The following is a 24,320-nucleotide window of genomic DNA, read 5'->3' on the forward strand; positions in this document are numbered from 1 at the left end:
TGATATAATTTAGTTATTTATTGGTGGAGACCAAAAAAATGCATTTCAAAAATCTTCTCTTATTATATTTAATGTGTATATTCCAGAATTATGTGGGCAGAAGATGACATGAGCTGTCAGTATCAGGTCAGGGGCAGAGTTATGAGGGAGATAGTCAGTGAAGATGGTTGTAAGCGCCAGAGCTGAGAGCAGGACAAATGCTGTTGCTCTCATGCTGCTGAAGTGGCCAAGGGCAGTCAGATGGAGAAAAAAGAAGTGATTTTCTGGTGTCTGCCCAGCCCTGATGGTTTCTACCTTATATATTGTCAGGAGTTCTGCCTCAGTTGTAAAATAGCTATTTCCAGAAACCGAATTCTGGGAAGAGGTCAGAAACATCTACTAGGTATGGAAATCCTTTAATTGTGAAAGAGAGATGATTATGCATGACATTTTAATAGATAATCGGACCCGATAAAGTTGGCATTATTTCCTTACCTCTTTACGTACATAAAGGTTTGAGTGCTTTCACATCTGTTACACAGTTTGATCTTCAGAACACATCTGACAGATGCTATCATTTTCTTTGTTCTACAGATGAGGGAATGAAGTCACAAGGAAGTTAAGTAATTTCACTGGCTTTACTACATATTCTTTGTTGCACTACTTTTTCCAGGAAGAGTCATCAGCATAGCAGCTTTATAGGTTTTAACATTTTCTCAGGTTCCTCTCCTCCCAACCCCTCCCCTCCCACACCGAAGGGGAAATGTTGGCAGTTGAGACCCCAGACTGGACACAGAGAAAAGGTATCAGCGTCCAAGTTTTGATTGAGCACAAACAAGCAATGATTCATGTTTTTTAGAAAGGGGATAATTTTTGCAAGAATCCCAAATTTGGGGGAGATGGTATAATGGGTGGAGCTGGTGAGCTACCTCATTTACCTGCCAGATCTCTGGTGAAAGCATCTTTATCAAGGGCCCTTGGGAGGAGGACTTCCACAAAGCCAATAATAAAGAGTTATATGACCATCTTAACCAAGAACAGATCTAGTGGATGCAATGGCTGGACTGTCCCTGAAATTTTGACTGTGATTTTCTGGTCCCCAAATGCAGGCTGATGGTTCAAGAATGAGATGTTAACTTTGCCCTGGCATGTAGTTACATACAGGGTCAGTGATATCTACTAATATAATAACTTTCAATAGACAAGCCACCAGTCATTTGGTCATGATTTAAGTAAACTTAATTGTGGGACGTCTCTGGTGGCGCAGTTGTTAAGACTCTGCACTCCCAATACAGGGGGCCCCAGTTCGATCCCTAGTCAGGGAACTAGATCCCATGCATGCCGCAACTAAGAGTTTTCATGCCACAACTGAGGAGGCTGTGTGCTGCAAGTAAGGAGCCGGTGAGCCACAACAAGCCCACCTACCGCAACTAAGGAGCCCGCCTGCCACAACTAAGACCCAGCGCAACCAAATTAATAAATAAATATAAATAGATAAGCTTAATTGTGCTCTCATCAAACCATGCTTCACTTGAAGTCTTTGATAAAGGCAACAAGAACACGTTTTGGAATGTGCCAATTTCACATAGAGTGACTCTATGAGAAGACCTTGGAAGCAGCTCTTGCAGTTTTGGTAGACGGAGTTGGAAGACACTGTCTATACCAGTAATAGAAGTAGTGCCAAAGGCTGAGAGACTAAAATTCACATTTGTTTCCCTTCAGAAGGATAAAACAACTGGAACCTGTGCTGGGATGGTCTGGAGGGCAGGCATCATAATATTACTGAGAGCTGACACTCTATACGTGTTTCGTTTTTTTTTTCAAATTATTTCAAGCTGTTTTCCTTTCCTTTTATTTTACTTTATTTATTTATGTATGTATTTGGCTGCATCAGGTCTTAGTTGCAGCACGTGGGCTCTTCATTGCGGCGTGCAGGCTTCTCTCTACTTGTGGCGCGCAGGCTCCAGAGTGCGCAGGCTCTAGTTGTGGCGCAGGGGCTTAGTTGCCCCATGGCATGTGGGATCTTAGTTCCCCGACCAGGGATCGAACCCGTGTCCCCTGCATTGGAAGGCGGATTCTAACCACTGGACCACCAGGGAAGTCCCTCTAAGAGTCTTGCAGACCTGAATTCATTGCCACCTCCACCATTCCCTATGTGACCTTGTGCAAATTATTGAACTGCTAAAAGCCTTAGTTTCTTTATCTTCATTTGCTTATTCAGTAATTATTAATGAATATTTACTCTGTCTTAGAGACTATAATACAACTTTGGTATACCATGAATAATGAGAAACATTGTCACTGCCTTCATTGTAGCTTGACAAAGATTCCCTTCTTGACCAAACTTTAGTTAGGCTCCTGTGAGTTCTCTTCTCAACTGGGCCTTGACCTCCCCCCACCTCCTCTCCCTCCATCTCCCCTACACTTCATGTCTTTGGCCTGCCCAGCCGTGTCTTAGCATAGAATCCTGCTAAGTCATCCCCCTACCATTGATATCTGGTCACCCTTGACATCTGATCAAGTTCTTCATCCCCCACTTTTAATGTATAAGTCCTTGGTCTGCCTTTAGCAAGAATTCCCCCCTTAATATCTCCTATTAATAATTTTCCATCTAGTGAACACTTAACCTGGCTCCTTGGCTAAAATCCACACTTGTATTCAGAATTGAGTCCAATCTCTCTCCCCCATTGCAATAGGGGTATTACAGTAGGGATATTCAAGACTATACCTTGAATAATGTCTTCCTTACCATTTTAACAAGTGTCAAATAACTTTTCTTTAACAAACTTAACAGAATAAAGTTAATAATGGCACCATATCATAAGCTGGTTATGATTTTCAAATGAGATTGTAAAGCACTTATTACGTATACATTGTCATTAGTATTTAATGACCATGACCAGTGATATGGAGCAGAAAAGGCTCAGAAAGCACTTAGGAACTATCTTAAAATAAGCAAATGATGTATCTTTGTGGCCTTACTGGAAATAACAGATGTTAGCATTTGATAGAAAAGGGAACTTAGTGATGATTAGAAATATTTGGTAATGACAAGAGGTAATGAGAATCTTCCATTTTAAGTGTCCTATTGGAGCCAGTGAATACGTGTCAGGAACCCTGCAGAGGTGATTCCTTTATTGAATGTGAAAATGACCTCTATCCATATTTTTAACTTTTTCTTTTTTTAACAGCAAAATACTTTCTTAATAACAATAGCAATAACAGTAATGATATTTACTGAGCACTAATTATGTGTCTGGTACGGTTGGAACTGTCATATGAATATTAACTCATCTAAATTTTTTAAAAATATAGGAGATAAATGATATTACTGCCAAGACTTTACAAATGAAGGAAGTGAAGCACAGAGAGAATAAATAAATTGTCGAAAGTCACAAGAGTGAATGGTGGAGCTGGAAAATGTTATATGGAAGTATAATATATTAAACAGATACCAGAGGTGCTCTATTCCTTGAAGAGGGAATGTGGGAGCTTGGTTTGCCAGTCCCTGTCTTCCCATGATAGTCCCTGAGTCACATTCATGGAGTCCCCAGGGCTCCATGAAATAATTTAAATATCATTGGTCCAGATGAGAAGTTTCCAAATTCCACCATTATGCTGTGATAAAGCTTTAGTCATTATGAGGCAAAGTTAGATGTTTAATGTCACCAACTACTTTTTCTTTGGGAAATCTAAAATCTAAATCCCCTCTTTAAAGTTTTAAAAAATAATTTTACTATTTTGCAAGTTACTCAAGTGAGGGAAACCACTGGTATATGATTTCCTATCTCTGACTTTAAATTTCCATTATTCTCTGGCCTTGAGAAAAAGTGGCCTTGACTCCTTGCCTACCTTTCCAGAGACCCCAGAGAAAGTATCCAAGCAATGTGAGTTATTTAGGAGCTTCCTTGCCAGTCTCAGTTTTCCCTCCATAGTGGGCCCAACTATTTAATTTAGTATACAATTTTAGAATAGTAGTATTTCTTGAGGAAAGATTCCAATAAAACTACATATTTCAGAGAAGAAAGGGAAAGCCTGTTTAATGTTGATAATTTTTTCTTGAGAAATCTTCCAAAGATCTAGGTGAATTTAAGCCCCTATTATTTACTGCTACTCATGTACCACTCTTTCAGTTACAGTCTTCCAAACATTTCCCCTTCATCTGTCATAGAAGCTCATCTAGCACAGATTTTAGGAGAACCTATAGGTATTACTATTCCCATTTTACAGAGGGGAAATTAGGATCAGAGAGGTTAAATAATTTTTCCAAGTTTCTGATTAAATGACTTGGTTTGTATTAGAATCCAGAGTGGTCCTTCTCAAAAACTCTACTCTTGAACTCTTATACAATCCTGCCTCCCTTGAGAGGTGTAAGCCAGCTGGCAGGACTAGTTATCTTAAGGGCAAGCCTATCCAAAGATACTGGACGAGACAAGTAGCAGTCATCTAAGGCCCATTTCTCTTATAAGAAATAAGTATTTCTCTGGAATGAGAAATAAGTGTTCAGTAAGGTAAGTACCACTTGAAGAAACCGGATCATAGCCTCAGATACTCAGCTCTTGTTATAAGACTGTGAATGCAGAAGGGAGAAGAAGAGAGACAGCGATGTTGAAGGAGAAGGTTAACATAGAGCTCCAGGGCCATAATAGGGGATGCTAAAGGTGAGGAAATAAGGCAGTTATCTGAACTGAAGCCCAAGATTTTAGACAGAAGATCAGAGGAGGACTAAAACAAAGGTGACTCTATGGAGTGTCAGAGGGCTGGGCCTGGTAGGGCTATAGTTTCTTAAACTTACTCTGCTTCTGATGAAGACTGTCACCAGAGTTTGGAGCCTATTAATATGCACGTATGTGTTAAGTGTTCACCTCTGGGAAGAGTAATGTTGCAGTATCTGGGAACCAGGAAATCCTTGGCAGAAAGTCACTTGAACTTCTCAGAAATGTCTCTCTGAGAAGAAAAGACAACACAGTGGCAGTCCTTTCCTCCTATGTAAGCAAGACCTTTTAGTCAACCCTGATTTATACTGAAAAACAGCTGAAAATGTCACTATGAAATTGAGATTTCTTTTCCTAAGGAATTCTGAAATATTTTCAGTGTATATTAGGGGTGGAGGAGGTGGGGAGAATCTTACGGTTTATTTGAAAATTTATTTTAAAACTTAGCCTACATAGCATATCCTTTACATATTCTCTTGGTCTTTAACGTTTTGAAGGCACTGCTGTGCCTTGACTTTGCTTTCTTGGAAGAACAGTTTTATCAGATTACTAGTACCTGCTTTGCATAGCAATTAGGAAGAACACATTTTTAAATTTTAACTTTTTATTTTGAAATAATTGTTGCAAGAATAGAATAACTTCTTGTGTACTCTTCACCTCAAGACTCTAATTCAAATTTTACCATCTGTGCCAACAATGCCTTTATAACAAAATGATCCAATCCAACAAGATTTAATATTGTTAAGATGACAATACTCTGTATCAAGGTTAGCTGCCCTTTTTGGAAAATGAATGAGCTAACCCTAAAATTCTAATGGAAATAAGAGTTAGCCAAAACAATCTTGAAAAAGAAAAAAGATAGAGAGCTCACACTTAACAATTGAAAATTTTACTACAAGGTTATACTTATCAAAAGAGTGTATAATAGAGTTGGGAATCTAAAAATAAATTCTAATATATATGGTCAATTGATTTTTGACAAGAATGACAAAACAATTCATTGAAGAAAGAATAGTCTTTTCAAAAATTGGTTCTGGGACAACTGGATATTCACATACAAAACAATGAGATTGGACCCCCACCTCATTTTGTATTAAAAATCATAACATAAATTAACTCAAAACACTTAAATGTAAGAGCTAAAACTATACAATTCTTAGAAGAAAATGTGTAAATCTTTGTGACCTTTGAACAGGCAATGGTTTCTTAGATATGACACTTAAGATTACAAGAAACAAAAGAGTAAATAGATAAATTGGACATCATCAAAATTAAAGACTTTTACACTTAAAAGCGTCCACAGAATGGGAGAAAATACTTGCAAATCACATATCTGATAAGGGACGAGTATCTAGAATATATTTTAAAAATTATATTTACATCTCAACAATAACCAAATAATTTAGTTGAAAACCAAGCAGAGAATTGAAATAGACATTTTTCAAAAGAAAATATACAGGGCTTCCCTGGTGGCGCAGCGGTTGAGAATCTGCCTGCCAATGCAGGGGACACGGGTTCGAGCCCTGGTCTGGGAAGATCCCACATGCCGCGGAGCAACTAGGCCCGTGAGCCGCAATTACTGAGCCTGTGCGTCTGGAGCCTGTGCTCCGCGACAAGAGAGGCCGCGACAGTGAGAGGCCCGCGCACTGCGATGAAGAGTGGCCCCCGCTTGCCACAGCTGGAGAAAGCCCTCGCACAGAAATGAAGACCCAACACAGCCATAAATTAAATAAATAAATAAATAAAAATTAAAAAAAAAAAAAAAAAAAAAAAAAAAAAGAAAATATACAGATGGCCAATAAGCACATGAAAATATGCTCATCATCATTAGTTATTAGGGAAATGCAAATCAAAACCAAAATGAGATACCATTTCCCATCCATTAGGATGGCTACAATTAAAAAAACAAACAGACAAGATGTTGGCAAGGATGTGGAGATGTTGAGACTCTCATACATTGCTGGTGGGAATATAAATTGGTGCATCTGCTTTGGAAAATAGTTTGGTAGTTCCTCAAAAAGTTAAATGTAGAGTTACCATAATGACTTAGCAATTCCATTCCTAGGTATTTGCCCAAGAGAATTGAAAACATATATCCACCAAAAACATTAATGTTCATAGCAGCTTTATTCATAATAGCCCCAAATTGTAAAAAATCCAACTATTCATCAACTGATGAATGATTAAATGTAGTACATCCACAGATTAGAATATTATTCAATAAAAAGGATAAAGTACTGATAAATGCTACAGCGTAGAATAATCTTATAGACAAAAGGCTACATACTTTATGATTCTATTTAAGCATAATGTCAAGAATAGCAAATCTATAGACAAAAGTCAGATTAATGATTGCCAGGGGCTAGAAGGATAGGGGAATAGGAGTGACTGCTAATGGGTATGGAGTTTGTTTTGGGGGTGATGAAATGTTCTGGAATTAGATAGTGGTGATAGTTGCACAGTTTCGTGAGTAGACTAGAAACCACTGGATTATACACTTTAAAAACAAGAATTTTATGATATGTGAACTATTAATAATCATAACAATGGTAATAATTTTAAAAATCCATCAAGGATCTTGCATTATCATGTCCTTCTGTCTTATTTATTTATCTATCTATGTTTTATTGAAGTATAGTTTATTTACACTTTTGTGTTAGTTTCAGGTGTACAGCAAAGTGATTCAGTTATATATATATATATTTTTCAGATTATTTTCCATTATTGGTATTACAAGATATTGGATATAGTTCCCTGTGTTATACTGTAAATTGTCTTTGCTTACCTGTTTTATGTGTAGTAGTTTGTATCTGTTAATCCCATGCTCCTAATTTATCCCTCCCCCCTTCTCCCTTTCCCTTTTGGTAACCATAAGTTTATTTTCTATATCTGTGAGTATGTTTGTTTTGTATATAGGTTCATTTGTACTATTATTTAGATTCTGCATATAAGTGATATCATATGGTATTTGTCTTTCTCTGTCTGACCTACTTCACTTAGTATGATATTCTCTAGGTCCATCCTGGTGGCTGCAAATGGCATTCTTTCATTCTTTTTTATGGCTGAGGAATATTCCATTGTGTGTATGTGTGTATACACCCTACATCTTCTTAAACCAGTCATCTGTTGATGAGCACTTGAGTTGTTTCCATGTCTTGGCTATTGTAAATAGTGCTGCTATGAACATTGGGATGCATGTATCTTTTCGAATTAGAGTTTTCATCTTTTCTGGGTATGTGCCCAAGAGTGGGATTGCTGGATGATATGGTTGCTCTCTGTGTAGTTTTTTAAGGAAGCTCCAAAATGTTTTCCATAGTGGTTGAACCAATTTACATTCTCACCAATAGTGTGGGAGGGTTCCCTTTTGTCCATACCCTATCCAGCATTTATTATTTGTACACTTTTTGATGATGGCCATTCTAACCAGTATGATTTGCTATCTCATTGTGGTTTTGATTTGTATTTCTCTAATAATTAGAAGTTTTGAGCATTTTTTCATGTGCTGTGTTGGCCATCTGTATGTCTTCTTTCGAGAAATGTCTATTTATGTCTTCTGCCTATTTTTTGATTGGCTTATTTGTTTTTTTGACATTGAGTTATATGAGCTGTTTGTATATTTTGGAACATTAATCCCTCATCGGTTGTGTTGTTTGCAAATGTTTTCTCCCATTCTGTAGGTTGTCCTTTCATTTTGTTGATGGTGTCCTTTGCTGTGCAAAAGGTTTTAAGTTTGATTAGGTACCATATGTTTATTTTTGCTTTTAATTCTTTTGCCTTGGGAAACTGATCTAAGAAAATATTGCTACAATTTATGTCAGAGAATGTTTTGCTTATGTTCTCTTCTAGGAGTTTTATGGTGTCATGTTTTACATTTAGGTCTTTAAACCATTTTGAGTTTATTTTTATGTGTGGTGTGAGGGAGTGTTCTAATTTCATTGCTTTACATGAGGCTGTCCAGCTTTGCCAACACCACTTGCTGAAGAGACTGTCTTTTCTCCATTGTATATTCTTGCTTTCTTTGTTGTAGATTAATTAACCATATGTGTGTGGATTTATTTCTGGACTCTCTGTTCTGTTGATCCATATGTCTGTTTTTGTGCCAATACCATGCTGTTTTGATTATTGTAGCTTTGTAGTATTGTCTGAAGTCTGGAAGGGTTATGCCTCCAGCTTCGTTCTTTTTCCTTAGGATTTCTTTAGCAATTCAGGGTCTTTCATGGTTCCATATAAATTTCAGGATTATGTGTTCTAGTTCTGTGAAAAATGTCATGGGTAATTCGATAGGAATCACATTAAATCTGTAGATTGCTTTGAGTAGCGTGGACGTTTTAAAAATATTCTTCCAATTCAAGAACATGGGATACCTTTCCACTTCTTGAATCAACTTCAATTTCCTTTTTCAGTGTTTTATAGCTTTTAGCATGTAAGTCTTTTACCTCCTTGGTTTAGTTTATTCCTAGGTGTTTTTTTTTTTTTTTTTTTTTTGGATGCAGTTTTAAACGGGATTTTTTTTTTTTTCTTTCTGATATTTTATTGTTAGGTAAAGAACTGCAACAGATTTATGTATATTAATCTTGTATCCTGCTACCTTGCTGAATTCATTTATTCTAAGTTTTTGTGTGGAATCTTAAGGTTTCTCTATAGAGTATCATGTCATCTGAAAATAGTGACATTTTTACTTCTTCCTTTCCAATTTGAATTACCTCTAATTTCTTTTTTTTTTTTTTTTTTGTCTGATAGTTGTGGCTAGGACTACCAATACTGTGTTGAATAGAAGTGTTGAGAGGGGGCATCCTTGTCTTATTCCTGAATTTAGTAGCAGAAAGACTTTTAGCTTTTCATCGTTGAGTGTTATATGGACTGTGGGTTTGTCGTAAATGGCTTTTATTGTGTTGAGATACAGTCCCTCTAGACCCACTTTGGTGAGAGTTTTTATAATGAATGGATGTTGAATATTATCAAAGGTATTTTCTGCATCTATCAAGATGATCATATGGGGGGTTTTTTTGAATTTTATTTTATTTATTTTTTTTATACAGAAGGTTCTTATTAGTTATCCATTTTATACATATTGGTGTATATATGTCAATCCCAATCTCCCAATTCATCACCCCCCCCCGCCACTTTCCCCCCTTTGCTGTGCAAAACCTTTTAAGTTTCATTAGGTCCCATTTGTTTATTTTTGTTTTTATTTCCATTACTCTAGGAGGTGGATCAAAAAAGATCTCGCTCTGATTTATGTCAAAGAGTGTTCTTCCTATGTTTTCCTCTAAGAGTTTTATAGTGTCCGATCTTACAGTTAGGTCTCTAATCCATTTGGAGTTTATTTTTGTGTATGGTGTTAGGGAGTGTTCTAATTTCATTCTTTTACATGTAGCTGTCCAGTTCTCCCAGCACCACTTATTGAAGAGACTGTCTTTTCTCCATTGTATATCCTTGTCTCCTTTGTCATAGATTAGTTGACCATAGGTGCGTTGGTTTACCTCTGGGCTTTCTATCCTGTTCCATTGATCTGTATTTCTATTTTTGTGCCAGTACCATATTGTATTGATTACTGTAGCTTTGTAGTATACTCTGAAGTCTAGGAGCCTGATTCCTCCAGCTCCGTTTTTTCCCTCAAGACTGCTTTGGCTATTTGGGGTCTTTTGTGTCTCCATACAAATTTTAAGATGATTTGTTCTAGTTCTGTAAAAAATGCCATTGGTAACTTGATAGGGATTGCATTGAATCTGTACATTGCTTTGGGTAGTATAGTCATTTTCACAGTATTGATTCTTCCAATACAAGAACATGGTATATCTCTCCATCTGTTGGGATCATCTTTAATTTCTTTTATCAGTGTCTTATAGTTTTCTGCATACAGGTCTTTTGTCTCCCTAGGTAGGTTTATTCCTAGGTATTTTATTCCTTTTGTTGCAGTGGTAAATGGGAGTGTTTCCTTAATTTCTCTTCAGATTTTTCATCATTAGTGTATAGGAATGCAAGAGAATTCTGTGCATTAATTTTGTATCCTGCTACTTTACCAAATTCATTGATGAGCTCTAGTAGTTTTCTGGTGGTATCTTTAGGATTCTTTATGTATGGTGTCATGTCCTCTGTAAACAGTGACAGTTTTATTTCTTCTTTTCCAATTTGTATTCTTTTATTTTTTTTTCTTCTCTGATTGCCATGGCTAGGACTTCCAAAACTATGTTGAATAATAGTGGTGAGAGTGGGCACCCTTGTCTTGTTCCTGATCTTAGAGGAAATGCTTTCAGTTTTTCACCATTGAGAATGATGTTTGCTGTGGGTTTGTCATATATGGCCTTTATTATGTTGAGGTAGGTTCCGTCTCTGGACACTTTCTGGAGAGTTTTTATCATAAATGGGTGTTGAATTTTGTCAAAAGCTTTTTCTGTATCTATTGAGATGATCATATGGTTTTTCTTCTTCAATTTGTTAATATGGTGTATCACATTGATTGATTGGTGTATATTGAAGAATCCTTGCATCCCTGGGATAAATCCCACTTGATCATGGTGTATGATCCTTTTAATGTGTTGTTGGATTCTGTTTGCTAGTATTTTGTTGAGGATTTTTGCATCTATATTCATGAGTGTTATTGGTCTGTAATTTTCTTTTTTTGTAGTATCTTTGTCTGGTTTTGGTATCAGGGTGATAGTGGCCTCATAGAATGAGTTTGGGAGTGTTCCTTCCTCTGAAATTTTTGGATGAGTTTGCGAAGGATGGGTGTTAGCTCTTCTCTAAATGTTTGATAGAATTCACCTGTGAACCAATCTGGTCCTGCACTTTTGTTTGTTGGAAGATTTTTAATCACAGTTTTAATTTCATTACTTGTGATTGGTCTGTTCATATTTTCTATTTCTTCCTGGTTTAGTCTTGGAAGGTTATACCTTTCTAAGAATTGGTCCATTTCTTCCAGGTTGTCCATTTTATTGGCATAGAGTTGCTTGTAGTAGTCTCTTAGGATGCTTTGTATTCCTGTGGTGTCTGTTGTAATTTCTCCTTTTTCATTTCTAATTTTAATGATTTGACTCCTCTTCCTCTTTTTCTTGATGAGTCTGGCTAATGGTTTATCAATTTTGTTTATCTTCTCAAAGAACCAGCTTTTAGTTTTATTGATCTTTGCTGTTGTTTTCTTTGTTTCTATTTCATTTATTTCTGCTCTGATCTTTATGATTTCTTTCCTTCTGCCGGCTTTGGGTTTCGTTTGTTCTTTCTCTAGTTCTTTTAGGTGTAAAGTTAGATTGTTTCTTTGCGATGTTTGTTGTTTCTTGAGGTAGGATTGTATTGCTATAAACTTCCCTCTTAGAACTGCTTTTGCTGCCTCCCTTATGTTTTGGATCGTCATGTTTTCACTGTCATTTGTCTCTAGGTATTTTTTGATTTCCTCTTTGATTTTTTCAGTGATCTCTTGGTTATTTAGTAACATATTGTTTAGCCTCCATGTGTTTGTGTTTTTTACATTTTATTTCCCTGTAATTGATTTCTAATCTCATAGCATTGTGGTCAGAAAAGATGCTTGATATGATTTCAGTTTTCTTAAATTTACTGAGGCTTGATTTGTGACCCAAGATGTGATCAATCCTGGAGAATGTTCTGTGCACACTAGAGAAGAAAGTGTAATCTGCTGTTTTTGGATGGAATGTCCTATAAATATCAATTAAATCTGTCTGGTCTGTTGTGTCATTTAAAGCTAGTGTTTCCTTATTAATTTTCTGTTTGGATGATATGTCCATTGGTGTAAGTGAGGTGTTAAAGTCCCCCACTATTATTGTGTTACTGTCGATTTCCTCTTTTATAGCTGTTAGCAGTTGCCTTATGTATTGAGGTGCTCCTACGTTGGGTGCATATATATTTATAATTGTTATATCTTCTTCTTGGATTGATCCCTTGATCATTATGTAGTGTCCTTCCTTGTCTCTTGTAACATTCTTTATTTTAAAGTCTCTTTTATCTGATATGAGTATTGCTACTCCAGCTTTCTTTTCATTTCCATTTGCATGGAATATCTTTTTCCATCCCCTCACTTTCAGTCTGTATGTGTCCCTAGGTCTGAAGTGGGGCTCTTGTAGACAGCAAATATATGGGTCTTGTTTTTGTATCCATTCAGCAAACCTGTGTCTTTTGGTGGGAGCATTTATTCCATTTACATTTAAGGTAATCACTGATATGTATGTTCCTATTACCATTTTCTTAATTGTTTTGGGTTTGTTTTTGTAGGTCCTTTTCTTGTGTTGCTCACTTAGAGAAGTTCTTTTAGCATTTGTTGTAGAGCTGGTTTGTTGGTGCTGAATTCTCTTAGCTTTTTCTTGTCTGTAAAGCTTTTGATTTCTCTGTCGAATATGGATGAGATCCTTGACAGGTAAAGTAATATTGGTTGTAGGTTCTTCCCTTTCATCACTTTAAATATGTCATGCCACTCCCTTCTGGCTTGTAGAATTTCTGCTGAGAAATCAGCTGTTAACCTTATGTGAGTTCCCTTGTATGTTATTTGTCACTTTTCCCTTGCTGCTTTCAATAATTTTTCTTTGTCTTTAATTTTTGCCAATTTGATTACTGTGTGTCTCGGTGTGTTTCTCTTTGGGTTTATCCTGCCTTGGACTCTCTGCGCTTCCCGGACTTGGGTGGCTATTTCCTTTCCCATGTTAGGGAAGTTTTCGACTCTAATGTCTTCAAATATTTTCTCGGGTCCTTTCTCTCTTCTCCTTCTGTGATCCCTATAATGTGAATGTTGTTGCGTTTAATGTTGTCCCAGAGGTCTCTTAGGCTGTCTTCATTTCTTTTCATTCTTTTTTCTCTATTCTCTTCCGCAGCAATGAATTCCACTACTCTGTCTTCCAGGTCATTTATCCATTCTTCTGCCTGTTATTCTGCTATTGATTCCTTCTAGTGTATTTTTCATTTCAGTTATTGTATTGTTCATCTCTGTTTGTTTGTTCTTTAATTCTTCTAGGTCTTTGTTACACATTTCTTGCATCTTCTCGATCTTTGCCTCCATTCTTATTCCGAGGTCCTGGATCATCCTCACTATCATTATTCTGAATTCTTTTTCTGGAAGGTTGCCTATCTCCACTTCATTTAGTTGTTTTTCTGGTGTTTTATCTTGTTCCTTCATCTGGCACATAGCTCTCTGCCTTTTCACCTTGTCTATCTTTCTGTGAATGTGGTTTTAATTCCACAGGCTGCAGGATTGTAGTTCTTCTTGCTTCTGTTTTCTGCCCTCTCGATGATATGGTTTTTGTCTTTTCTTTTGTTAACATGGTGTATCACATAGATTGATTTGCATATGTTGAACCATCTTTGCGACCCAAGAATAAATCCAGCTTCGTCATGGTTTATGATCCTTTTTATGTATTGTTGGATTCAGTTGCTAATATTTTGCTGAGGATTTTTGCATCTATATTTGTCAAAGATATTGGTCTGTAATTTTCTTTTTTTTGTAGTGTCTTTGTCTGGTTTTGGTACCAAGGTAATTTTGGCTTCATAGAGTGAATTTGGAAGTGTTTCCTCCTCTTCAGTCTTTTGGAAGAGTTTGAGAGGGATCGGTGTAAGTTCTTCTTTTTTTTGAAATTTATTTTTATTTAATTATTTTTGGCTGTGTTGGGTCTTCATTGCCTTGCGCGGGCTTTCTCTAGTTGCGGCGAGCAGGGTCTACTCTATTGCACGGGCTTCTCATTGTGGTGGCTTCTCTTGTTGCGGAATATGGGCTCTAGAGCGCGTGGGCTTCAGTCGATGTGGCACGTGGGCTCAGTAGTTGTGGTTCTTGGGCTCTAGAGTGCAGACTCATTAGTTGTGGCGCTCAGGCTTAGTTGCTCCACGGCATATGGGATCTTCCTGGACCAGGGCTTGAACCTGTGTCCCCTGCTTTGGCAGGCAGATTCTCAACCACTGTGCCACTGGGGAAGCCTGCAAGTTCCTCGTTTTATGTTTGGTAGAATTCCCCAATAAAGCCATTCAGTCCTGGACTTTTGTTTGCAGGGAGTTTTTGTTTTTGTGTTTTTTTGTTTTGTTTTGTTTACAGATTCTATTTCACTTCTAGTGATTGGTCTGTTCAGATTATCTGTTTTTTCTTCTTGACTCAATTTTGGTAGGCTGTATGTTTCTAGAAAATTGTCTGTTTCTTCTGGGTTGTCCAATTTGTTGGAATATAACTGTTCATAGTATTCTCTCATGACTTTTGTTGTAGTTCTGTGGTATCAGTTGTTATTTCCCCTCTTTCATTTTTTATTTTGTTTATTTGGGTCCCCTCTCTTTTTTTCTTGCTGAGCTTGGCTAGAGGTTTTTGTTTTGTTTATCCTCTCAAAAAAACAAGGTCTTGGTTTTATTGATCCTTTCAGTTTTTTTAAAATTTCTATTTCATTTATTTCCTCTCTAATCTGTATCATTTCCTTCCTTCTGCTGACTTTGGGTTTTGTTTGTTCTTTTTCTAATTCTTTTAGGTGGTAGATTAGGTTGTGTATTTGTGATAGTTCTTGTTTCTTGAGGAAGGCCTGTTATTGCTATGAACTCCCTCTTAGAACTGCTTTTGCTGCATCCCATAAGATTTTGTAAGGATGTGTTTTCATTGTTGTTTGTCTCAAGGTATTTTCTGATTTCCTCTTTGATTTCATCATTGACCCACGGTTTTTTTTAGTAACATGTTGTTTAGTCTCTGTGTAATCATTTTTGTTTTTTTTTTCTCATTTCTCTTTCTGTGGTTGATTTCTAGTTTCATACCATTGTGGTCAGAAAAGATGCTTGAAATGATTTATATCCTCTTGAATTTGTTGAGGCTTGTTTTGTGACCTAGCATGTGTTGTATCCTAGAGAATGTTCCATGTGCACTTGAAAAAAAATGTGCATTCTGGTTTTTCTTTTTTTTTAGATGTAGTGTCCTGCAGATGCCAATTAAGTCCAACTGGTGTTATGTCATTTAGGATCTGTGTTGCCTTATTGATCTTCTATCTGTAAGACCTGTCAATTGATGTCAGTGGGGTGTTAAAGTCTCCTACTATTATTGTATTTCTGTCCATCTCTCCCTTTATGTTTTAGTATTTGTCTTATATATTTCGGTGCTCCTATATCGGGTGTGTATTTGTCAACAGATGTAATATTCTCTTCTGGTATTGATTCCTTTATCATTATATAATGTCCTTCTTTGTCTTTCTTTATGAACTTTCTTTTAAAGTCTCTTTTGTCTGAGTATTGCTACCCCTGCTTTTTGTCATTCCCATTTGCATGAAATATCTTTTTTACATCCCCTAACTTTCAGTTTATATGTCTTTCACCCTAAAGTCAGTCTCTTGTATGAAGCGTATTGTAGTTCTTGGCTTATCTAATCTGTGACTCTATGTCTTTTGATCCAAGCATTTAGTCCTTTGACATTTAAAGTAATTATTGTTGAGTATGTTTTTATTGCCATTTTTACCTTGTTCTCCGGTCGATTTTGTAGTTCTTCTTGGTTCATGTCATGTTTTTGTTTTTCCTTTTGTGGTTTGATGGTTTTCTTTTGTATTTTGCTTAAGTTCCTTTCTTTTTACATTTTTGTTTGTTTTGTCAGTCTTTTGTATGTTTTTGATTTGTGATTACCCTGGTTTTCAAGTATGTTAACCCATAACTCTATCAACTTGCTTTAGATTGATAGTCATATAGGTTGAAACACATTCTGAAAGGCCTACACTTTTTTCCTCCCTTCTTCACATTTTGCGATTTTGATGTCCTATTTTACATCTTTTTGCTGTTGATTATAGTTATAATTGCTTTTACAAAAATTTTTTTGATTGTTTCTTAGTCTGTGTACTGGTTTATTTAAGTGATCTTCAATCCTTTTATATATTTGCCTTTCCTATTGTGTTTTTCCCTTTCCTATAGGTTTTTGCTTCTTTTCTATTTAGAGGAGACCTTAAATATTGCTATTAGGTTTAGTATTGTTGTATTCTTTTAGTTATTGCTTCTCTGAGAAATTCTTTATCTCTCCTTCTATTGTAAATGATAATTTTGCTGGGTAGAGTATCCTAGGTTGCAGGTTTTTCTCTTTCAGCACTTTGATATATCATGCCACTCCCTCTGGCCTACAAATTTTCTGCAAAGAAATCAGCTGATAACCTTATGGGGGTTCCCTTGTAACTTTCTTTTTTCCTCTTGCTGACTTTAAAATAATCTCTTTAACTTTTTTTTTAAATTTATTTATTATTATTTATTTTTGGCTGTGTTGGGTCTTCGTTTCTGTGCGAGGGCTTTCTCTAGTTGCAGCAAGAGGGGGCCACTCTTCATCGCGATGTGAGGGCCTCTCACTATTGTGGCCTCTCTTGTTGCGGAGCACAGGCTCCAGATGCACAGGCTTAGTAGTTGTGGCTCATGGGCCTAGTTGCTCCGCGGCATGTGGGATCTTCCCAGACCAGGGCTCGAACCCATGTCCCCTGCATCGGCAGGCAGATTCTCAACCACTGCGCCACCAGGGAAGCCGTCTTTAACTTTTGCCACTTTAATTATGATGTCTTGTTGTGGGTCTATTTGGGTTCATCTTGTGTTGGACCCGCTCTGATTCTCACATGTGGATATCTGTTTCCTTCAGGTTTGGGAAGCTTTCAGCAGTAATTTCTCCAAATATATATATATATATATTTTTTTAATTAATTAATTGATTCATTTTATTTTTGGCTACATTGGGTTTTCATTGCTGCTTGTGGGCTTTTTTCTCTAGTTGCAGAGAGTGGGAGCTACTCTTTGTTGTAGTGCATGAGCTTCTCATTGTGGTGGCTTCTCTTGTTGTGAAGCATGGGCTCTAGGCATGCGGGCTTCAGTAGTTGTGGCATGCAGGGTCAGTAGTTGTGGCTTGTGGGCTCTAAAGCGCAAGCTCAGTAGTTGTGGTGCACAGGCTTAGTTGCTCCGTGGCATGTGGAATCTTCCCGGACCAGGGCTCAAACCCATGTCCCCTGTGTTGGCAGGCAGATTCTTAACCACTGTGCCACCAGGGAAGTCCTCCAAATATATTTTTGATCCCCTCTTCTCTTTCTTCTCCTTCTGGAATCCCTATTATGCATAGGTTTGCACACTTTGTATTATCCCATACATCTCATGTGTTGCTTTCATTTTCTTTTCATTTGTCTTTCTGTCTGCTGATACAATTGAGTGATTTCTGTTATTCTGTCTTCCAGATCACTTATTTATTCTTCTGTGAAACTTAGTCTGCTATTCATTCCTTTTAGCTTGGTTTTTTTGTTTGTTTTTCTTTTAATTAATTAATTTTAGTTTTTTTGGCTGTGTTGGGTCTTCGTTTCTGTGCGAGGGCTTTCTCTAGTTGCGGCGAGCGGGGGCCACTCTTCATCGCAGTGCGCGGGCCTCTCACTGTTGCAGCCTCTCTTGTTGCGGAGCACAGGCTCCAGACGCGCAGGCTCAGTAGTTGTGGCTCACGGGCCTAGTTGCTCCGCGTCACGTGGGCTCTTCCCAGACCAGGGCTCGAACCCGTGTCCCCTGCGTTGGCAGGCGGATTCTCAACCACTGTGCCACCAGGGAAGCCCTAGCTTGGTTTTTATCTTGGCAATTGAGTTGTCTAATTTTGATTGGTTCCTCTTTATAGTTTTTAGTTCCTTGTTACACTGATCTGCATTTCTGTTGATAATCTTTCTTATTTTCTTTAGCATTTTTATTACCTCCTTTTTGAACTTGGGGTCTGGTAGACTTGAGAGGTCTGTTTCATTGTTTGTCCTTTCAGGGGATTTCTCTTGTTGTTTTAATTGGGAATAGTTCCTCTGCTTTTTCATGTTACTTAACTGTTTCCCATAAACTCATAGAGACAGAACAAGTTATCTACTGTGGCCTTGAAGGGGTGTTTTTATGTGGGAACATATGTGTGTAGACTGTGTAAGTCCAGTATTTTTGGTGCCAGGGCTATTTTTGGTATGGATGCCAGCCACTTCTTTCCTCAGCATGTGCTGGCCATTATCCCCTTGATAAGGGGTGTGATGGTGTTGTGGTGACCAGAGCCTGCACTGGATGATGGGAGGGGCCTCTTCTTTGCTGCGTGGCTGTCACAGCCCTGTTGAGGGTGGGGTCTCCTCCCCAGATTGTAGAGTAGAAGCCCTGAGGGTTGATTTCATTAAGGGTCCATTGCCTTTACATGTGTGCTCTGTCCCCAAGGAGGTGAGTGCTGAAGCAAGTGAGGCCCATGTGGTCAAAGTGAACCTATGGGCTGCATGTGCAGGTGTTTGTTGTTCTGCCCAGAGGCAGCCCAATTTTGCGTCCCTTTCTCCATTGTTTTTGTCCCAGACCTAGTGCTAGGCTCTGCGAGCTGGGCTGTTGTGGCTTTAGGAATCGAAGTGATTTTGCTGCTGCCTGGGACCTGGTCTGCCTCTGTGGTAGGGCTCCCCCAGGATCTGTTCACCCTAGATCTGGCTCCAAGCTGTGGTGTTACGTGGGCAGAACCAGAGTGCTCCTGCCTTGAAAGGGACCTCTGGGTACTCCTTCCCAGGTGCTGGTCATTGGGATCCTGTGATGCCACCCACTACCTGGTGAGTGCACCAACAAAGTCCACAGCTGCTAGATACACCCCTGGACCCACCCCTGACGTGTGCATACATGATGTTGATTTGCCCCATCACTAATGATGCTAACTTTAATCACTCGAGTAAGTTAGTAGCTGCCAGGTTCTCCACTGTAAAGTTACTCTCTTTTCCTTTCAAAATTAATTAATACGTTGTAATAATATTCCTTGAGATTATGTAAATATCATTTTTATTGCAATTTTACTCATGCTATTAAGTGAGGCCATGTTCAAATGGGGCAAACTGTATAAGTAAATGTGTATAATCTTATATGTTTAAACTACATATTCTCCTTTTCACTTTCTAGTATCAATTTCTAATGCACAGAAATGTTCCCATCTCTCAAACCAAGGAAAAGTACCTGAGAATTTACTGGTCATGAGACTTTAACATGCCAAGCATATTGCAAAAAATGTGGTATATGTTTTTATGCCTTTGTAAATGTTGGAGAAGAAAGAGCATACACATCATAATCATCCCTTTCATGTCTATCAGACTTTATAATTTACAAAGCATGTACACATGCATATCTCATCTGATTCTCACAGTATACAGGTTAAACTAGGGATTATTATTCTCTTTATTTTATCAGTAAGGAAAAGGATATTGCACTCATAGAGTGACCTACCCACAGCTACACACCTGGTAAATGTTCAGGTTGGGGTAAGCACACAGTCTTGTATTTAAAGGTTCATTGTGTTCTCCTGAGTTGCTTGGTGGAGTTTTATAATGAAGACAATGATGATGAGGATGATAAAGACCTCAATGATGCAAATGTTGATGAGTACAGAAAAGCGAGTAAAACTAAATAAAATCATGTCTTCTCCAAGGCCTAAACATGGAAATGTAAAATTTTAAAAATAAATTTACTTCACATTTACATTTGTGATTAGATATCTGGCTTTCCAGATCCAGGCTTATAATCCAGAGCTCCAAGTATGTGGGCAAGACTGATCCCTTCCCCAAAGTTCCCAAAGCACACAGAGGTCCCAGGTCATTGGCTTGAGGAAGCCACAAGTGCATCGTGTCTTCACTGGTGTGGCAGAATGACTGTGGAAGGTGAGGAACCTATTTGCTTGTCCCACTTCTCAGGCAACTCTGTGAGATTGCTTATAGACACAGTGGGAAATAAACAAGACTATTAGAAATAGACACTTCCTGTCAGCATTTTAGACACAAACTGATAACCAGGAGACCCAAACTCAGAGAGACATGCAATAAGGCAGACTCAATTAGGTCTCAATAGAAGCAGCTTGTCACAGAGGCACAGAATTGGCTTGAAATCATTTAACTTTAAAGCAACTGGAGTCAAAGAAACAGTTCAGGTTGAAAAACGATTTTGTTATAAATGAAAATTCCTTAGCCATGTTTTATTTTTTCTGTTATCTTGTGTTTTAACTTTTTATTTTAATTCAACTTAAACCTTTCAGTACTTGAGGAAACCAACAACAGGGACTTATTTGTACCAGTGTAAATAGTCAACAGTAAGATATTAAATGGAACAACCTACATATTTATAAACTGAAAATGAGTAACTCACTATTTTCTCATGCATAATGACTTTCAAATACAGTTCTTCTGGCCAGATCACTGGGGCCACCAGCAATGATCTGGTCATCTATAAAGAGTCACGTGTGAACATACACCTAAGTACTTATTAACATGCAAAGTGAGATTATAGCTTCCAGTGACACAGTCACACACAAGCAGAGTATGGTATTCATATAAACAGGCATTTTGATTCAATCAATGAATAGAAATAAGACCCAGAGACAACAAAAAATTTGGCTGACAGTTTTAAAAGTTCAGGACTGACTTCAATTTTGGTTCTCAGATTTATTTATATGAAATGAATCGTATGCAGAATAATGTTAAAGATTTCCATTTCAACGTTTGAGTTAAAGGAGAGAATTAAGAGTTGGCTTTTGAGGAGAATGGTTAAGAATTACGCTATAGAAGTAGCTGTGAAAGGTAAAAATTGGGATTTAGATATAAGGTGAACATTTTTTGTATTTATGTGAAATTAGAATTTATTTCTAAATGTTGAGATATAAGCTATAAATTAGGCCTCAAGCCTAGGTAAGGATTTGACTACAGAATAATATATGTGATAAAAGTTTTGGAGGTGGGTCCCAAGCTCTCTTCATTTTGAGACAAATGTCTAAAAATATAAATTTTCCCCAAGGGTGTATGTGGGCATATGTGCTCATCTGACCATCGCTGCAAAGGGATTTACAGTCAGACCTTGAGGTATGGATGTTGGAAGGCTTGAATAAATAAAAGATACTTATGGGGGCTAGAGAGAATGAGAAAAAGGTATTGAATTTAAGGAAAAGTTAAAAGAGCAATAAAAAATCACAGAGAAGGAATATATAGAAAGAGAAAAAAATAAGATAGAGAAAAGGAAAACTATTTGATAGGAAAAAGAGGAAATGAAAAGGAAGGAGAAAGAGTGGTCTTTTGTTTTTATTCACTACTCAGCATTTCTGGACCAATATTTCTTCTCTTTTGTGCACTTAGATACTGGTTCTTCATGTCTATGACTGGGTTGAGAAGGTGTGTCAGAAACATCAAAGGCTGAGAATTATTAGATTACTGAGCGTCTTATTGTGATTAACAGATTGGAGTCAAATATTGTGAGCTTAGTGTTAAGCATAGATTTGAGTTAAACACTATGAACTGGCTAGGTTTATGGATAAATTATGCATTTAACATTAGGATTAGAGGGTTGGGAGTCTAAAATCATGGGTCAGTAGTTATTAACATGGAATAGCTGACTTCGGTGGCACAATTAGATTGATAATTAAAATAATAAAGGTGGTTCAGAGCTGTGTTAAATTTAGAGTAGCATTTACAAGTGTGCCCTACTCCCTGAGTACAATCACACAGCATCCTTGTTAAAACAGACTGGTATGTCAAGTAAAGAAGACTCGACTAGGAATTAGAGTTTCATTAGAACAATTAGAAAATAAATTACCCAAATAGTGTCTCTATTGCAGATGAAAGTATTTTTGCCAATTTATTCTAAAATTATAGCTTTTAAACCTTAGGATTAAGTTAGATTGTTTAAGCTGTGTCAGAAAGTTCACTGGTTTATTTTGATAATTTTTGCTATAAAATTATTACTATAAAATGTATTTATGGAATAAATTTGTAGTTATGAAGGCATGTCATTCCTAAAAAAATGTATGACCATTGCTATTGGTGTTATACATATTTTGCTCTTTATGTTCCATTTAAAATGGGTTTTTATCTTTTGATCTATTAAGGTTACTAGGTAGATGATAGTTCTACAAAGTTTTTAATAAGCATAATTATTTTATTTGATACTTAGACCTCAACAATGAATTGTTAGAATTTCATTGTACTTTTTAGTTTATTTTGACATGTTTGTATTTGTCAGTCAGTGAGGTGGGAGTCTGAAGGAGAGCACAACTTTCTCCACCCAACAAAGATAACTCTGAATCTGTGTCTGCCCCCTCCCTACCAACCCCGCCCCCTGGGAACCTGTGCCAACATGAGGGAAAAGGCCCAGGGATGATGAAGATGACAATGATGATATCCTTGCTCTGTATCCATGTCTATGGAGAAGTTAACATCTTCGTTCATGAAGAAACTGAACTTTTTCATTACTCTTCCTATGGGAACAACACAGTTAACAGGATTCATTAACACAAGAGGAAATTTTATACATTATTAGAGCTGAAAGGACCTGTAGAGATTATAGGCAGAACCTCATCTTACAGATGAGGAAAATGAGTCCCTAAAAAGGAATGTCCTGGCCGCAGGCAGTTTCTGACAAAGGCAGAAGCAGAATGTCCCTAGACAAGTGACACTTCCATCCCACCTGCTGCCCCCACTTATCCCAGAGCCCAGACTGATCACCCAATGTCTTAAAACAACAAAGAAGGAGGACTTCTGACAAGGGAAGCTGAGGTGGGCTGCCCCTCAGTCTTTTCTGGTCAGCAGGGCCTGTGATGAGGCTGGATCCTGCACTAGTGACAACTTCCACCACATGTCCCCTTCAGTGTCCTTGGACACAGGCTGGTTTCTAGGTTGAGGACCCAGTGTCTGTGCACATTAGAGAATCTTCCCTTTTGTGAAATAGAAGTTCCTGAGTAGGAATCAATATGTAGACATATCCTCCTGGGCTCAGGCCCTAACTCCGTATTTTAACTTGATAAGATAGTCACAAAGATGAAAAACCACAAGATCTGAGATAAGTGGCCAAAATCCAGTGGTCTAAAAGAGAGTTAACAGTGAGCAAAGGGGACTTGGTGTGAAGATAGTAAATGCTGAGTTGCCTGTTCTGTACCAAAGAAGTGACATCTGCCTGGTTAGTATTGCCTTCCAAAACCCTGTGCAGGCCAAACAGAATACTTAAAACATGTTCATGGGATTCTGGTCCAAGTACTGACAGCTTGTATTCCCCTATTTTAGATCAAAGAAAATATAATCTTTGTAGTAGCCTTATCCTCCCTATCTCCCTAAGGCTGCAGATACTCAGAGCCACTAGGAAATTGAGGAGGGTAAAGACCCTCTGGCTACAGTTTATCTAAGAATCATCTGTTGGCTGTTAAGTCTCTTAGAAGTCATGTAGGATAGTGGTTTTCAATTATTTTTTACTGTGGGATTCAGAACCCTTTCTTCCAATAAGAAATTATTTGGAACTCTACTCCTTAAAATAGTCCAAAGCTGGTTGGGATTGGAGACCACCCCAAATGATCCCCTTGACCTCTTTGGAGACTCCTGACTTGCCTCTGCAGAACCCCTGGGCTCTGGGGACAGCAGTTTGGAAGCTCATGGTCTTGTTAGACTCTCTCAATTGACAGACAGGAATTAGAGGTTCTGCCATGGAGGGACCAGTCCAAGCTGGCAGAGCAGGTGGCTCAACCCTAATCTGACTGTGAGGCAGCAAGTTTTCTCTCTCTCCCAGCTTCTCTGGGTGGGCAGAGTATAGCTTCTGGAGAGTTAAGCAAGCTTGTGGAAAGAGGAGAAGATTGCAGTGGAGGACGCTACCCTAGGTGCTTTTTCTTCCCATGCAGTACTCACAAGCTCTCAATACACAAGTGGCATTCATTCCCATAGGTGATGTAGTCAG

At 37.8% G+C, this 24,320-nt stretch overlaps 3 protein-coding genes across 3 annotated transcripts in view; 1 reads left to right on the top strand and 2 right to left on the bottom strand.

Annotated features, from left to right (window-relative positions):
• Positions 1 to 6,147, bottom strand: part of LOC309657689 (uncharacterized protein) — a 12,219-nt gene extending 6,072 nt beyond the window's left edge. Inside the window, exon 1 of the mRNA XM_082455514.1 lies at positions 50 to 6,147. Within this exon, the coding sequence (XP_082311640.1) occupies positions 50 to 375 (326 nt within the window). The 5' untranslated portion in view covers positions 376 to 6,147. The remainder of the gene's footprint in view (positions 1 to 49) is intronic.
• The window catches only part of LOC309657690 (uncharacterized protein), a 145,103-nt gene that overhangs the window by 58,775 nt on the left and 62,008 nt on the right, over positions 1 to 24,320 (top strand). The window lies entirely within an intron of this gene.
• SPINK7 (serine peptidase inhibitor Kazal type 7) overlaps positions 6,139 to 24,320 on the bottom strand; it is a 23,916-nt gene continuing 5,734 nt past the window's right edge. Inside the window, 1 exon segment of the mRNA XM_082454355.1 lies at positions 6,139 to 24,320. Within this exon segment, the coding sequence (XP_082310481.1) occupies positions 24,268 to 24,320 (53 nt within the window). The 3' untranslated portion in view covers positions 6,139 to 24,267.

The sequence above is a fragment of the Balaenoptera physalus genome, assembly GCF_965194825.1.
Source record: "Balaenoptera physalus genome assembly, chromosome: 3".
NCBI classification, from domain to species: domain Eukaryota; kingdom Metazoa; phylum Chordata; class Mammalia; order Artiodactyla; family Balaenopteridae; genus Balaenoptera; species Balaenoptera physalus.